The sequence below is a fragment of the Centroberyx affinis genome, unplaced genomic scaffold, assembly GCF_046629955.1.
Source record: "Centroberyx affinis isolate AG114_WGS23_722 - 3 ecotype Tasmania unplaced genomic scaffold, CSIRO-AGI_Caff_v1 ptg003063l_1, whole genome shotgun sequence".
Lineage (NCBI taxonomy): Eukaryota > Metazoa > Chordata > Actinopteri > Beryciformes > Berycidae > Centroberyx > Centroberyx affinis.
In genome coordinates, this window is record NW_027281148.1 from 1290 (window position 1) to 15779 (window position 14490).

The 14490-nt window shown below is 42.0% G+C and overlaps 1 protein-coding gene across 1 annotated transcript; it reads left to right on the top strand.

The window, feature by feature from the left end:
• The first annotated feature begins 997 nt into the window (after positions 1 to 997).
• Positions 998 to 5339, top strand: cnpy2 (canopy FGF signaling regulator 2). The gene is made up of 6 exons (XM_071537527.1): positions 998 to 1098; positions 1311 to 1417; positions 1506 to 1621; positions 2429 to 2626; positions 3000 to 3096; positions 3249 to 5339. The coding sequence occupies exons 2-6, from the start codon at positions 1318 to 1320 to the stop codon at positions 3290 to 3292; spliced, it is 555 nt and encodes a 184-aa protein (XP_071393628.1). The 5' UTR covers positions 998 to 1098; positions 1311 to 1317; the 3' UTR covers positions 3293 to 5339.
• The last annotated feature ends 9151 nt before the right edge of the window (positions 5340 to 14490 follow it).

The following is a 14490-nucleotide window of genomic DNA, read 5'->3' on the forward strand; positions in this document are numbered from 1 at the left end:
GATGACGTTTGGAGTGCATGGAGCAAATTTACAAGAGAAGAAAAGAGCAGGAAGTTCTGTATGTCAAGTATAACAACAGTAGTCTTTTGTGGTGAAGTGAAGAAGAAAATGAGGAAATCAGTGTTACAAGGGGTAGGAATCTAGAAACTTCCCTGGGTTTATGTTTTAAAAGCATTATCAAATTTCAGATAAAAAAAGATAAACCAGATAATATTGTTGTTACAGTATAGATATAAGTAGCCTATATATCCACAGAGCCTCATACAGTCAAAGGATTTAACAGAATCTATATATGACTTAGCAATCTACCCATTTTACAACAGAAAAGCAAATCTGGATTCTGACAGCACTCCAGCTGTAACCAAAGCACTGAAGGGTCCAACCTGATTACCCAACTTTACCTAACTTTTGGGGCACATTAGGGTTGATAAACAAATCCTGGGTCATTTACTGTTCCAAATGAATCAAGCTGAATGCTTCTCAGAGACACACACCGAGGCGGGACTGAGCAAAAAAATGTCCAGGTAGGATACAAACCCATCTCCTCCCCAGCAGGTGGAAAAACAATGTGCTCAAGTGAAAGTAAGAATTCATATTTAAAATTTACTCAGATATAAGAACACTAGTTGTATTTTTTTTTATAGATTATATATTTTTATTGACTTACTTTTAACCCTATTTACTATTTAATTGCATTTTGTAACATTTTCTATCTTTTTATCTTGGGATGCCTTCTTGTTTTCACTTGTTATTTTCTATTTTATGTGTATGTTGTTTGCTTTTATTTGTTAAATCATTTTTTTTTATTTTTTTTTTTAAATCTATACAAATGAAGATTATTATTTTATTATTGTTAGTAGTAGTAGTAGTAGTAGTAGTCGCAGTAGGAGGAGGAGGAGGAGGAGGAAGAAGCTGGTAGTTTGACCCCTCAGCTGCAGGTGTCCTGCCTGGCCGCCGGGGGGCGCGAGCTGTCTCGGTCCCGACTCATTCTGTCCAGCGTCTCTGTAGTCTACGTCACCACATTTTACCGAATGCGATGGAACAGCGTGTAAAGGCTTTCTCGTAGGGGGTTGTTTCCAAAAAAACTACCAGAAACCCGTAAGTTGAATGAAAAGTTTTACTAGTTGAATGTTGTTTTGTGGCTGCCGGGCGCAGACACGCTGGAGGTTTCAGATCTGTCGTTTCAGACGGACACCGATTGTTGTAGCAAGCTTCCCTCTATGGGAACCGGCAATAAGTGGGTCATATTCACTTGAATGTCGTTACTGTTGCTTGTGTGATGCGTCCTTACCTGAAATCTTTAAATTTAGACGCAAGATGAGGAAAGCCGCTCTCCTGCTGACAGCATGTGTGGCTCTTTGTCTCCTCGCGAGCCCGGCGCGAGCGGCCAGGCAGGGACAGGATATCAAGTGTGGAGGTAAAGTCTTGATCTCTCTCTGCACCACACTCACAGCGATCCGTTCAGCTTTTCAGCCCGTATGTGTCTCTCCCTCGGCTCTCCGCAGCATGCAGGGCGCTAGTAGATGAAATGGAGTGGGCGATCTCCCAGATAGATCCGAAGAAAATGATCCAGACCGGATCCTTCAGGATCAACCCTGACGGCAGCCAGTCCATCAGAGAGGTGAGGCTGCAGCAGAGCCACGTAGTAACAGACCTGCACCACACTCACACTGCAGCCTGCTTTGTTTAGATGAAGTCATGTTGGCTTGTTCTGTAGTTCTGCTAAAAAAAAAAAAAAACTGTAAACAATGTTTTTTATTGAATTTTCACATATATCATTACATATGGAAAATATATAATATATATAAAACAGAGCTATAGTTCTCACATCTTACTTATTTAGCAGGTAAAAAAAAATACACATATAAAATAAATGGATAGATAAGAGTAAATAACTATAAAAAAGTTAAACTAAAATCATCCAGCAATATAAAAGACTTTCAAGTTGACTGTACAGAAGGCACATCCACCTTTTCCAAAAAAAAGAGCTATCATTCTCCTGGCCTGAAGAAGTCCAAAGTCCTGCAAATGTATTTTAAAGCAGGGTTTGGCTTTTACCATTATAATTTTACCAGTGGGGTGGGTTTCATACGGGGATGGGACGCTAAAAACTCAGTGTGAAATCACAACAGCTAAAGGTAACACAAATGAACACAAATTAAGCTGTTGTAACCCATTCAGAGTCCCAAGCAAAGGAAAGACACTGCCCCAGACTAATAATAATGGGACGCTACCCATGGGGATCAATTACGTATCGTTTATGGAAATAAAAGATATACAGTTTATCTAGCTTGACATTTATGTGGTTAGGATATTTCAGATTTTCATTTAATCAAAAGAAACCTCTTAGTGGTTTGCCCAGATGTTCATATGAAGGAAAAACACATTCTCCTCAACTCTGCTTCTCTTCTGCCATTTCCCCCACCAGGTTCCTCTGGCCCGTTCCGAGGGCAACCTGCTGGAGCTGATGGAGAGTGTGTGCGAGCGGATGCAGGACTACGGGGAGCATGCGGACCCTTCCTCACACAGGAAGTCCTATGTGAGGGTCACGTCCCGGAGCGGTGAAGCCATGGACCTCACAGAGGCCAAGCTGGACTCTCGAGTTACATCCAGTTTGAAATATGCTGTGAGTGATGTTCAATTCATGGTTACAATTTTCAGAATGTCTTCCTAGAAAAGGAAGCTCATTAGTGTGTGTGTGTGTGTGTGTGTGTGTGTGTGCATGTGCATATACAACCGACTAGCTTATTGACCCAACTGGCATTACTGCATTCACTGCTAAATGCTGCTGTGCATTATCATAACGCACACACACACACACACACACACACACACACACACACACACACACACACACACACACCACTCCCTGACCAAAACATCCCCGCACTGCTCCCGGAAATTTATATTTATTAGTGTTTAGAAGACTGGTAGTCAAACTGTTTGAACTATGTGTACTAACTGTGTACTACCCCCCCCCCCCCCCCCCTACACTTTAGTGTGAGACCATTGTGGAGCAGAATGAAGATGAAATCATTGAGTTCTTCTCCCATGAGACAGATAATGTCAAAGACAAACTTTGCAGTAAGAGGACAGGTACGTACACAGAAGCCCTTTGTCGTGAACCGTATGACTGAAGCTTGTTGTTTAAAATGTCAAGTTATACACCGTGCAATGGATCTAGGCTCTGGATCTGTTGCAGTAACCGAGTTGTAATTCACTGTTTTCATGTCATGTATGTTCTGCAGACCTCTGTGATCACGCTCTGAAAATGCCACATGACGAACTTTGATGTCTTCCTGCCTGTCTGGCTGCCGTCTCCACCCAGCTGAAATGGGGCTGCTGGGTATTGTAGTATTGAGTTGTCACTTATCACAGTTTTACACCATGGCAGTGGTGTATGAAGGTATTTATGTTCCAAAACCTAAGAGTCTCAAGTAAGAAAGTGAAAATCCACCTGAAAATTAAATTCATGTTATTCCTGTGGTCATGAAGAATTAAGCTCAGATTCATGCATGTGAAAAAGTCTCTCCCAAAGCTAGAAAAGATGGTGCTAATAGACGCTAATCTGTGATATTATCAATAGACACTGTGTGTTGTGTCATTTGATGTCAAATTAGATTTGTGGTTCTAGCTTTAGTAGAGAGTTTTTAATGTTTGCAATTATTTATTGAACGGTCCAAGATCACAGCAATAACCAATGCAAATTCTATTTTAGGGTGCAGTTTTCCTTTTGGTAAAAGTAGAAATTTTGTGATATACTAGTACTCTAAAAGTCAACAATTTAAAATCCTACTTAGCTAAAACTATTCAAGAACTGACTATTCCACTTTAGAATCATCAAAGCAAAAAAATGTCATAAAACAGAATTTACATATTTTTACAATGTGAGACAATCAGTATTTGTGAATATGAAGAACTCCCTCCAAAAAGTAGAAACTAAAGAACTGGGGCTGTATTGTATGATGTCATGAGGATAGAAAGTTGCTTCCTTGACGGTGAACTCGACACTCGACATTTAGATTTGAGTGAGATTTATTTCATTGTAGTGCAAACACATACAAACTACAAAATGTGCCTTTATCCCAGAGCAAATGGCACCTTAGGTAATGCCACTCTTTTTTTTCAGAGGCGCATTCCCATTCACCGTCAATGGAGGAGCCTCAGTATTGCTCTTGATGACATCGTTGTCGTTTTGTTTTTCTAGCCTTGGGATGGACCAATTCAGGTTTGTAACTCTAGACTGAATTTCCCAAGATCATAGGTACAGCTTGTTTTAGACTGAATTTTCCTTTAACTACGTGGGGTTAAGCAAAACGGTCCAACAGTGTCGCTTGCTCTGATTGGTTGACTGGTTTGAATTTGGAAATATCTCAATTTTTATGAACTGATCACATGGTCAGCATTTTTCACCAGACAAACTTGTAATTGCATATTCATTGTTATCTGTAGTGGAGTAACTTAAGCACAATATTGCTTCCACATGTGGTTGAGTAAAAGAAGTCAGAAGAAGAAGAAGTTGGTTAAAACTGGAACACTAAGTAATGTTAAACTGTGCACAAAATGTTATTTAATGCCATCCACTGCCTTGTGGGAAACCTTCAATTGAAATGAACTTTGTGGCTTCCAGTGCCTCCAAATTGAATTTGAAACACTCCCAAGAAACTTTCATTTTGTCTGTTTAATTTATATATCATTGTGACACTGATACTAAACTGTGATGCAATCAACAGGGATTTCAAAGTAAATGAAGCCTGACACAAAAAACTGACTTTATAAATGGGCTCAAGTGAAACAAAGTATCATGATACCATGCCACAAAGTACAGAACAGTTTTGTTTATTAATATTAGATAGTCCCAGCTGCAGAAGCAAACTAATAGCTCAAACTGGCAAATCCACTCTCTTGCTACTTTGCCCTGGACATTAAGTTTGCATCTTATTTATCAGCACAAGCTGCAGTCCCACGAGGATCATGCATTTTGATACTTAGGACAATATTCCATATTCTTGAGCATCAAAGGTATGGTAAAGGTTTGGTATCTTGATACTTTGGTGAGGTTGAAGTATCATGCAGCCCCACTAGAGTGTGTTGTAGTCCACCATCTGAACATTATCTCTGTTATGAGAATCCAGATGAAAGTACTGTGGGATTGTAGGCCTACACCGTTGGAAAATCCTCATGCTGCACTGTTAATGTGGAAAGGTCAAGAGTCATTTTGCAATCATTTGTTTTACAATGTGTGAAAAAGGTTGACTTATTGTCTCATGTGAATATCCTCCTGAAACTTTCATTTTTTTAAATAAATTTTGTAAGGTTTCTGCATCTGTTTTGTCTTACATCAATGGAAATATATTTGTACTTTCTAAATGAATATCACTCACTCACACAGAGCGGCATTGTGTGTTTTAATTCTTGCACATTTATGATGGATCCCTATACTGTATGTACAACCAGTTAAGGCTCCACCTAAATATTTAATAGGTGAAGGTAATGAATTGGTGGGTTTTTGCAAGATTTTTCATATCCTGATGTTGCTATTAAAGTGTCCCATTTTGATTGACTTTTTAATCCTGGCAAAGTATTTGGAAGAGAGGATGAGGAAGAAAAAAAAAAGATGATGATGTCAAGCAAGCAGCATTCTAATAGCGGACTCTTCCATATGAAAAAATCCAACAACTTTAACATCGGAAATCTCTGCTTGCAGTTATAAATCCAGTGCCAATGTGGCTATAGATGTTTTTGAATCACTTAACAAATTAAATATAAGTGAAATAGTTACTTTTTGTGATTCAGCTAACTGATAATCATCATGGATGGAGAGATTAGGCACTTTGATGTCTGTTTTTCTGAGGAGAAAGACCATTAACCCCCAACTCCCTATAGCCTTCTCCACTCATTTGATAAGATTTGTTTTTAGAATAATGGACTGTTAACAAAATAGATCATATTAAAAAGTTGACTGTTATTTGTCGCAACATTGCTTATATGATTATCAATGGGAAATTGATAAATTTGGGAGTTAAATGTTTTACTTTGGGCCTTGAATCCATGTTTTAGGATATAGTAAGAGCTGTACAACAATATTTTGTTATCCACCATATTATTTTTATTTAAGATACTTATGGTACAGAAGAATGGCTTGATTTTGCCAGAAAAATCACCACATCATTAAATCACACCAACTAACATCTTTTATTACATCTATTCCATATAATGTCACAACTGAGTAATATTTGAAAAACCATACTCTGTAATAGCAGATTAAGAGAGATTAAAATGTATGACTAGACCTGCTTTACAAATAGTAGTCTTGTAAAATAGCTTTGACTTGATTTGGATATTTTAGATGATGTACAATTCACAGTCCTACATTTCTATAAAAACAGTAAATCCAGCTCTAAGAATAAACAGAAAGTGAAAACTGCATTAGACTCTGTTACAATGGCGGTATTCCAAAAAATGGCATCCCTTCATTCACTATCAGTTAAATTACAAGTTTAGGTGGTACATTGTTGTTACATGTTTCGTTATTGTCACCTTTGACCAAATCAGTATGATGGACACATATTGGACCAGCAGAAATGATTTGGGCAATGAATTAGGTTTTCAACTCCTCAGGGATTTCTGTTTCCTTGGTTTCTGTCTCGGTTATAATATTCTCTTCCTCAACCAGGCATACCTCACTCTGACAAGATCCATTTGTGTCTCTCTCATCCTCTCCTTCTTCTTCTTCAACTACAGTGTCATCCTTTACTTTCTCACAGCAACTCAATCTCTCTTCTTCAGCCACGTGAAGCTCCCCATCACAAGCTGTCTTGTTTTCTTCCTCATTCTCATTCTCTGTCTTGCTTTCTGTCGCAGCATCAGCTGTCGTTTCCTCAACCCCACCTTCAGCTGCGACAATAACGGTGTCCCCAGAGCCGTGGCTGTTTGTGCTGCTGCAGGACAGTGTGTCTTCTTCAAGACGTCCGCATGGCTCTTCTTGACATTTATCCTGCTGTGTTTGTCCCATCACTATGTCCTCAGCACTTTTTTCCTTTGGCCCTGGTTCGTCCAAGATGAGCTTTTCTCCAGTTTTACTGCTGCTGTCAGTTGGGGAAGACACGGTTGCCTCTTGAAGTCCCTCACTATAATGAAACATTACATCCTCTGATTTCAAATCTACCACCACATCCAGCGAAACGGAGTCCTCACCTACACTCTCTGGATCCCACAACTCGCTCACTTCCTCCTCTTCATTCTCTGAGTCAGGTGCTGTATGTTTCCTAATGCGATTTACCGCATCCCACAGGGACTTAGGATACTGGGACTCTTCAGTGTGATTAGCCGATGGGGGGAAACCAGGGGAAACACTTCCACTTCCTTCTTGAGGGGGAGTAGAGCTGGAGGCCGAGAGCGGGGCTGATTCAGAGGGAGGGGGAGGCGGGAATTGAAGGGATGGTTTGTGAGAGTCCGGATGAGGAGCGGGGGAGGTTTCTGTGATGCCAGAGAGAAGGGTTTCAGGATGAAGAGCAATGTCAGCTGAAGGACAGAGTGAAGGCATCTCTGGATGGGGAACAGGCTCTGTGTTCGGATGAAGAACAGGCTCTGTGTCCGGATGAGGAACAGGCTCTGTGTCCGGATGAGGAACAGGCTTCGGAGGATGAGGAACAGGCTCTGTGTTCGGTTGAGGAACAGGCTCTGTGTTCGGAGGATGAGGAACAGGCTCTGTGTTCGGTTGAGGAACAGGCTCTGTGCTCGGATGAGGAACAGGCTCTTTGTTCGGTTGAGGAACAGGCTCTGTGTTCGGATGAGGAACGGGCTCTTTGTTCGGATGAGGAACAGGCTCTTTGTTCGGTTGAGGAACGGGCTCTGTGTTCGGTTGAGGAACTGGCTCTGTGTTCGGATGAGGAACGGGCTCTGTGTTCGACTCGTTTGATTCATGTGGCAGAGAAGGAAGCTGGGAGGGTGACAGCATGGCATCTAAAGCAAAGGGAGACATTTCACAATGTGGTGTGTCTGAGGGTGGGTCTGGAGCAGAATTTGAAATGTCAGTGGGTGATTCATTATCCTGCAAAATGCTGGCCTCTACTTGAGATTGACAGTCAGTAGAATGTTCTTTGGCTATGTTCGATGCTTGTTCCCAAAGGCCTGTAAGTTCGTCATTGGCTTCTTTTGGCAATTGCTCTTGAGTGTCATTACTCTCTTTTACACAAACAGCATCCTCAGCTTGGACAAATTCTCCTTGTTGCTGTGGCACCGGCTCCTCTGTCACGTCTTTGGAGAGCTGCTCAAAGGTATCGCTGATCTCATTGTCTGTCAGCTGTGATGTTTCAGGTTCCCCATTCTGGTCTTCAACACATGGTTCAACATTGGACATTTCATCTTCAGTTTGACTTGGTAAATCGAGACTCTGGGGACTTGGGGAGCGGTCTTGATGCGGAGAAGAGCTACGGGATGAGAGTGCAGCTGATTCAGGGGGAAGGAGAGATGGCAGTTGCAGGGGTGGTGTGTGAGATTCCAGATGAGGACAGGGTGAAGTTTCTGAGATGAGAGGGGTTTCAAGATGAGGAACTAGGTAAGCTAATGAAGGGAGCGAATCCAACTCAGGTTCAGGGCCTTCTTCTGTGTTTGACTCAGGAACATGCGACATAGATGTAAGATGGGAGGGTGAGAACATGACATCAAGAGCAGAGGTAGGTCCTGTGCAATCTAGGGAGTCTGAAGGTGAGTGCAGAGAAAAATGAGAAAGGTCTGCGGGTGGACTGAGACACTGAGAGTGATCTTGAGGGTCGGCTTCTCTATCATCATGTTGATTGTTTTCTTCCTGACTCTGTTCAATTCTGACTTCTTCATTATTGGATTCAAACAGAGGCTCTTGAGTCATTTCAATTTCCTGTAAAGATTTGGCATCTGTTTCAGGTTGGCAGTCAACAGCCTTCTCTTTGGATATATGAGATGTCTGTTCCTGAAGGCTTGCATAATCCTCACTACCTTCATTTTCTAACTGATCTTGAGTGTCATCACTCTCTTTCAAACAAGCAGCATCCTCAACTTGGCCAAATTCTGCTTGTTGTTGTGGCACTGGCTCTCCTGTCATGTCTTCTGAGAGGTGCTCAATGGCATCACTGATCTCATTGTCTTTCAGTTGAGGTGATTCAGCCTCCTCATCCTGGTCCTCAACACATGAGTCTGGTAAGGATGTTACATCTTCAGTTTGTTGCTCAGCGACAGACTCAAGCAGAGGGATCCCTAGGATTCTTTCAGCCCGCTCCTCCAAGGTCTCCCTTTCAGAAACTGAAAGTGAGGGCAAGCAGGGGACAGAGATTGGACTTTCTTCGTTAGTCTGTAGAAGTTCTTCTGCCTCTGCCTCCATGAGATCTGACTCCGATTCAGTGTCAGGCCTTTCATTCATCGGCAAGGGGCTTATCTGGGTTTCTGTGTTTTGGTCAGTTGTCACATCCTGATTGATTTGGTCATTTGATTGGATAGATTCAGACGGGGTGGTCGATTGATTATCAAGAGGACTGTGTTCAGTGTATGGTGAGGAGCACAAGTAGTGAACATGCTCTTTCTTAGGCGATGGAATCAGCTCCATTCTGACTACGACGCAGGTTGTGTCAATAACCAGAAGACCGCTGCTGTCCTCAGATTCTGTGTCGTTCTTGATCTCTAATCTCCTAACTTCGATGTCAATGGGATGACCACCAATTTTCAGACTATTCTCTCTGTTGGGCAGACCCCCTGATTCGCCTCCCTCACTGTTCGCTTTCAAACAGCCTGGGGAGGAACTCTCCATTTCAACCCTGCCTGTGAAACTAGGCTGCCTCCACAAAGGGTATTTGGCTGTTACAGGAGGCACTGGCTGAGCAACTTGTCTTGTGAATGCAGGATCTGTATCATCTGTCTCTGTTTTGTTTAACAGATTATAACTTCCAAGCATCTCCTTTCTGCAAGCAGCTGCTTGTTCGCTTTCCATCAAAGTCGGTGTCCCGTTCTCTTTGGCTTTGAGATTTCTGGGACTGGAGGGCTGGACAGGGGAACTTGGCTTCTCTGTGAGTGTTTGCGCTCTGAAGTCCACTTCATCTGCAAGCTTGTGTATTTGGTTAATGTCATTACAGTCCCTCAGACCGCTAGAAACCTCTCCTAATTCTGTGCTTTGAATATTTGTTTGTGGGGTGTAAAGTGGCAAAGATGAGGTTTCTGTTGAGCCACTTATTCGAGACACCAGGCAAAATATAGTCTTCCCGCCCGTCTTTTTATTAGATTTGAATTTCCTTCCTTCAATGACCTTTGAGGATATGTCCTCATTTACTTTTGTATTCTGATCTCCTTGTATTGTTGTTGGCTGTTGCGTGGATGATAGATAGTCAGGTTGCATCTGCATGTTCTGTGTATGGATAGGACTGCCTGTCCATAAAGCATCTGTTGCCGGTCTTTGATGCTTGTGTCCTTCAAACTCTGAGAAGGTGCTTTGCCTCCACTCTGCTTTTATAAAATCCTCCTTCTCTCTTCCCCTGTCATCCTGCAAATCTACAGAGACATCCTGATTTCTGAGTGTGGGCTGTGGACAGTATGTTTGTCTCTTACCTTCCTGCTCCCAACTGGTGGTGTATCTGTAACAGTGGGGCATTACAGGTGAACTTTTGTGTGGGCTATTATAAGGAGGAGGTGCGATGTAGCCAGGGGGTTGGCTAAACACCCTCCTTTGGTAGCATGTCTTTTCCTTGGTGTCTGACATGTAGCTTGTATCAGGGACATGTGGTTGTGGTGGATAATGAGTCATAGTTTGCTGTCGGCCCCCTCTATCCCACTGTCCTAATTCTCTGTTTGCAGATAATCTGGTTTGATGCAGTGCTGCCACTCGAGGATCTGTTGCGCTCCTGCTGTCCCTCTCCAGAGTCCTGTTGCTCTCCGGCAGCCCCGGGGGAGCCCCCCTCAACTCCACCTCCATACGCCTCCTCCTTGGAAGTGAATGGCTATAGCGAGCTGCCCATGCCTCTAACTCCCGATAGCTACTGTCGCTCAGGCTCCTCTTGGAAACTTCCCTTCTGTAGTGGACAGGACTGCAGGGCTCCCACCTCCTCTGCCATCCCTCCCTCAGCATTCCTCTCTCACTTTCCCTCGCTGCTCGGTGAGCTCCTCCTGCCAGCCACTCTCTTCCTCTGTTTTCTTGAGGTGGGTATTCTCCATAGTCCTGGGGCTGTTGAGCTTGACCGTCCAGAATAAAAGGGAAGTGAGAAGTAGGGTTTGTTAGTTCTGGGTCCGTCCAGTTGGTGTAGTCCTGTAGAGCCCCTCCCGTTCTGGATCGTGGTACAGTCCAGCAGCTGGACTCCCTGCCTTGATCTTGCTGCTCATAAGCATATAATGGATAATGTGCTGCCTGATGTTTGTCATGATAGCTGTGGGTAAAATGGCGGAAAGATAATAATATGTTTATCAAATAGTCAAATAGGAATATACAATTTCAGCCAAGCTATCTTTCACATCACAGTTTATTTAAAGATATGCTATTAGGAAATCTTTCCATGATAAATGGTTCTCTTTTTGTGAGAACTTTCTGCTTTTTGCCTTTCAAGCACAGCAAAATGGAAAAAACATCTAATGAATAGGTTGCCAACCATCCAACAGCCCTAGCAGACAAACAGAATATATTGACTGAAACAGATTTTATAATGTTGAACTCACACGTGTGAACAGTTTCGTCCAGGAACGGTACCAAATTTGGCATATAGAGGCGATTGACCCTGATTCTCAGCCCAGAACTCCATCACTTGGTCTGGCACACAGTTCTGAAACATGACGGAAAAAAGGAGTACATGCTTTTTGTGTCTTTCTATTAGCTATTCTATGCATTTTATTAAAAATAAATGACAAAAATGACTGGAAGAGTACATTGTAGATTCCCTAAATAGAAAACACTTTTTAAAATATTTCACCAGCAACTAACACTCAACTTAGTTATACATTTTGCTAAATATTGCTATACAAATTTAGAAACAGATACATGCATGCAATGTTTATAACACATACCTTCAATTGCTATTTTCAGGTTATCGTCCTTGCTGCTCATGAGGTCTCATGAGGTCTAGCGTGGTCCAAACAGGACAACTTGTTTTAAAACGACAATGTTTTTCAGTCCCCCTCCCACTCCACTTGCACTACGTACTCTCACTCCCCTGTCACTGTAAGGCCGTCCTCCTCTCATCCAAAGCCAACTTGCCCAGTCAAAATGCCACAGAGGAATTCTTCAATCAATACTAGTCTTGTAGCTACTTCATTTCCCTCTATGGTCATACAAAACCATGCAGATGGCGGAATGGGAATCATAATTTACCACACCATATATAAAACTGGAACATGGATTTAGATCTTCAGCAGAAAAGCCAAATGTGACACAGCAGTTAAAAAAAAACCAATTGACAAGACAATTGTTTCAGGTGACAAAGGCCTTTTGGCAAGAATTTATTGATTGATAATTGGAGAGTCTGATAATTAGAGAGTACAATATTTAATACCCAAATAAATAACAGCTCACGCACCTGCACACACTGTTGTAATACTTTGAGATTCAAGATTATAACCAAAGAACATAAAACCATTTTCAAGAAAACAAATTATGTTTAAACTGTAAATTACAATGGCTGTTTTTTAACCGGATGTTTTCTTGTCCATGCAGAAGATGACAGGAGTAGAATCTCCAGTCAACATCCTGTCAGTCAGCATCACCACCTCCTAGCGACATACATTTTTCATAACTTTTCCCAAATGATGATTAATATCAATGAAATAAATAATATGCACTTTGCATGACACTTTCTGGTGGGAGGGCTGGACTTGGTGGGCAGCAGACTCTGCATGTAGATAGGGATCTGTTGTTTTGTCGGGTGAATTGTGGCAGAGGGAGAGCTGGGGAGTGGACGGGGCGTCTCCCTTTCTTTGAAACTCTCCAGCGTAACAAACAGGCTTTCCTTTTCTGAACAGAAACTCTGTACATCAGCAGACAGCAGGAGAGAGGGGATGAAGTACACAGACAGTGGGCTGGAGGCAGAGCAATCTGTTGATGTTGACAGAATTGCAGGGGATGGAATGATCTCTATCGCGATGATCAAACTCCCCAATCATTGTTTTGTATTTTAATTTTTTTAATAAAAATAATTGTATTGCATACACCATGTAGAGGGTGGCTGCTCTGCTACCCTCCAACATGTCCGATGTTTTGCTTGTGTGTGTTGTATACACACAAGCAAAACACACAATACATACAAGCCAGAAAGTGAGAACACTTATCACAGCGACAGTATGAACTGATCAACATCAGGTCTGAGTGAAAATGAAGATTTGATGCTACAAGGTTTAGTTTGACATCAACTTCAACACAAAGATGTTTAAAAGAGGACACCCTCTCAATGAAGGACCTTTTCATCAGAGTGGGCTGGTACCATCTCAGTTAAAAGCTTGTGATCATGTCCTTTATTTTCTTGACACTAATCTCAAGGTAATTCTGTTCGCACCACTTTGTAATGTGCTCAGTGTCTCTTGAGAAACCAAACATGTGTCTGACTCCGCTCAATCAGGCCAACTGCTGCTGTCGGCAGTGTTGTTGAAGAAACAATGGGCCTGATCAGTCACTCAACAACCATTTGTGTACAATGTATAGAGCGGGCCAGAGCGAGGAGAAAGTGTAGGAAGGAAGGGAGGAAGGGCAGAGAGGCTGCAGGTTGGTGATAATGTGAGGTAAGGCCAGTTTTACGAGGGTTAGTCAGGAGGGTAATAGAGAAGGATCAACAGTGAAGGTCTGAAATATGAGGAGTTTTAACAGAGGTGGAGCAGGCTCTAGAGAGGACCATTGCCAGTTTTGTGAGTAGGTGGAGATGCAGAGACCAAAGGAAGACCGAAAATATTTGAATTAAACTTCTCTGTGCAGAAGGAACAGGTGTCCCATTTTCAGGAAATTCACTGAGAAGAGTTACAAGCCCTGTCAAAATGACAGTCTTTCAGAAGTGATTGGTTGATTTTATTATCAAAGTAGCTCTGTGCTAATGCAAACTGTCTGTAGGTGTGTGGTGCATAACAACAGCCAAGGCTGAAGTGAACAGTAGTGTTTTCTGATATCGGCCACAAAGGTGCTTTGGTGCTGGTGTAAAGTCTCTAAGAGATATGCCCAGTCTGAATCATCAATTTTATTGCCATTAAATCAAAATTTTCAATGTTAGCCTGATAAAATAACGGCATTTAAGATACAATGTTTTTTTTCTAGATGATTATGACTCAGATTATGGGTAATAGTTTACTGGAGCCTCAATGTGTCAATCATTTTTGTTTTGAAATGGAGGAGATTGGGATTTGTTATTTGCACTAGTAACAGCTACAATTCTCCACTTACAACCTGTTTAGGTAAGACAGGGTGAGCAAAAATACATTTATAAAGCAGAAAAAACAAATTTTGGGTGGACAAATTGCCAACAAAAATCTACAAGTCAATATGTCTTCCACACTGTAGACACA

What these genes read in the sequence shown, in the direction of transcription:
- cnpy2 (XM_071537527.1), top strand. Translation starts at nt 1,318, where the DNA reads ATGAGGAAAGCCGCTCTCCTGCTGACAGCATGTGTGGCTCTTTGTCTC. An exon ending in GCAGCCAGTCCATCAGAGAG is followed by an intron (nt 1,622 to 2,428) that starts GTGAGGCTGCAG and finishes TTCCCCCACCAG; the next exon opens with GTTCCTCTGGCCCGTTCCGA. An exon ending in CATCCAGTTTGAAATATGCT is followed by an intron (nt 2,627 to 2,999) that starts GTGAGTGATGTT and finishes CCTACACTTTAG; the next exon opens with TGTGAGACCATTGTGGAGCA.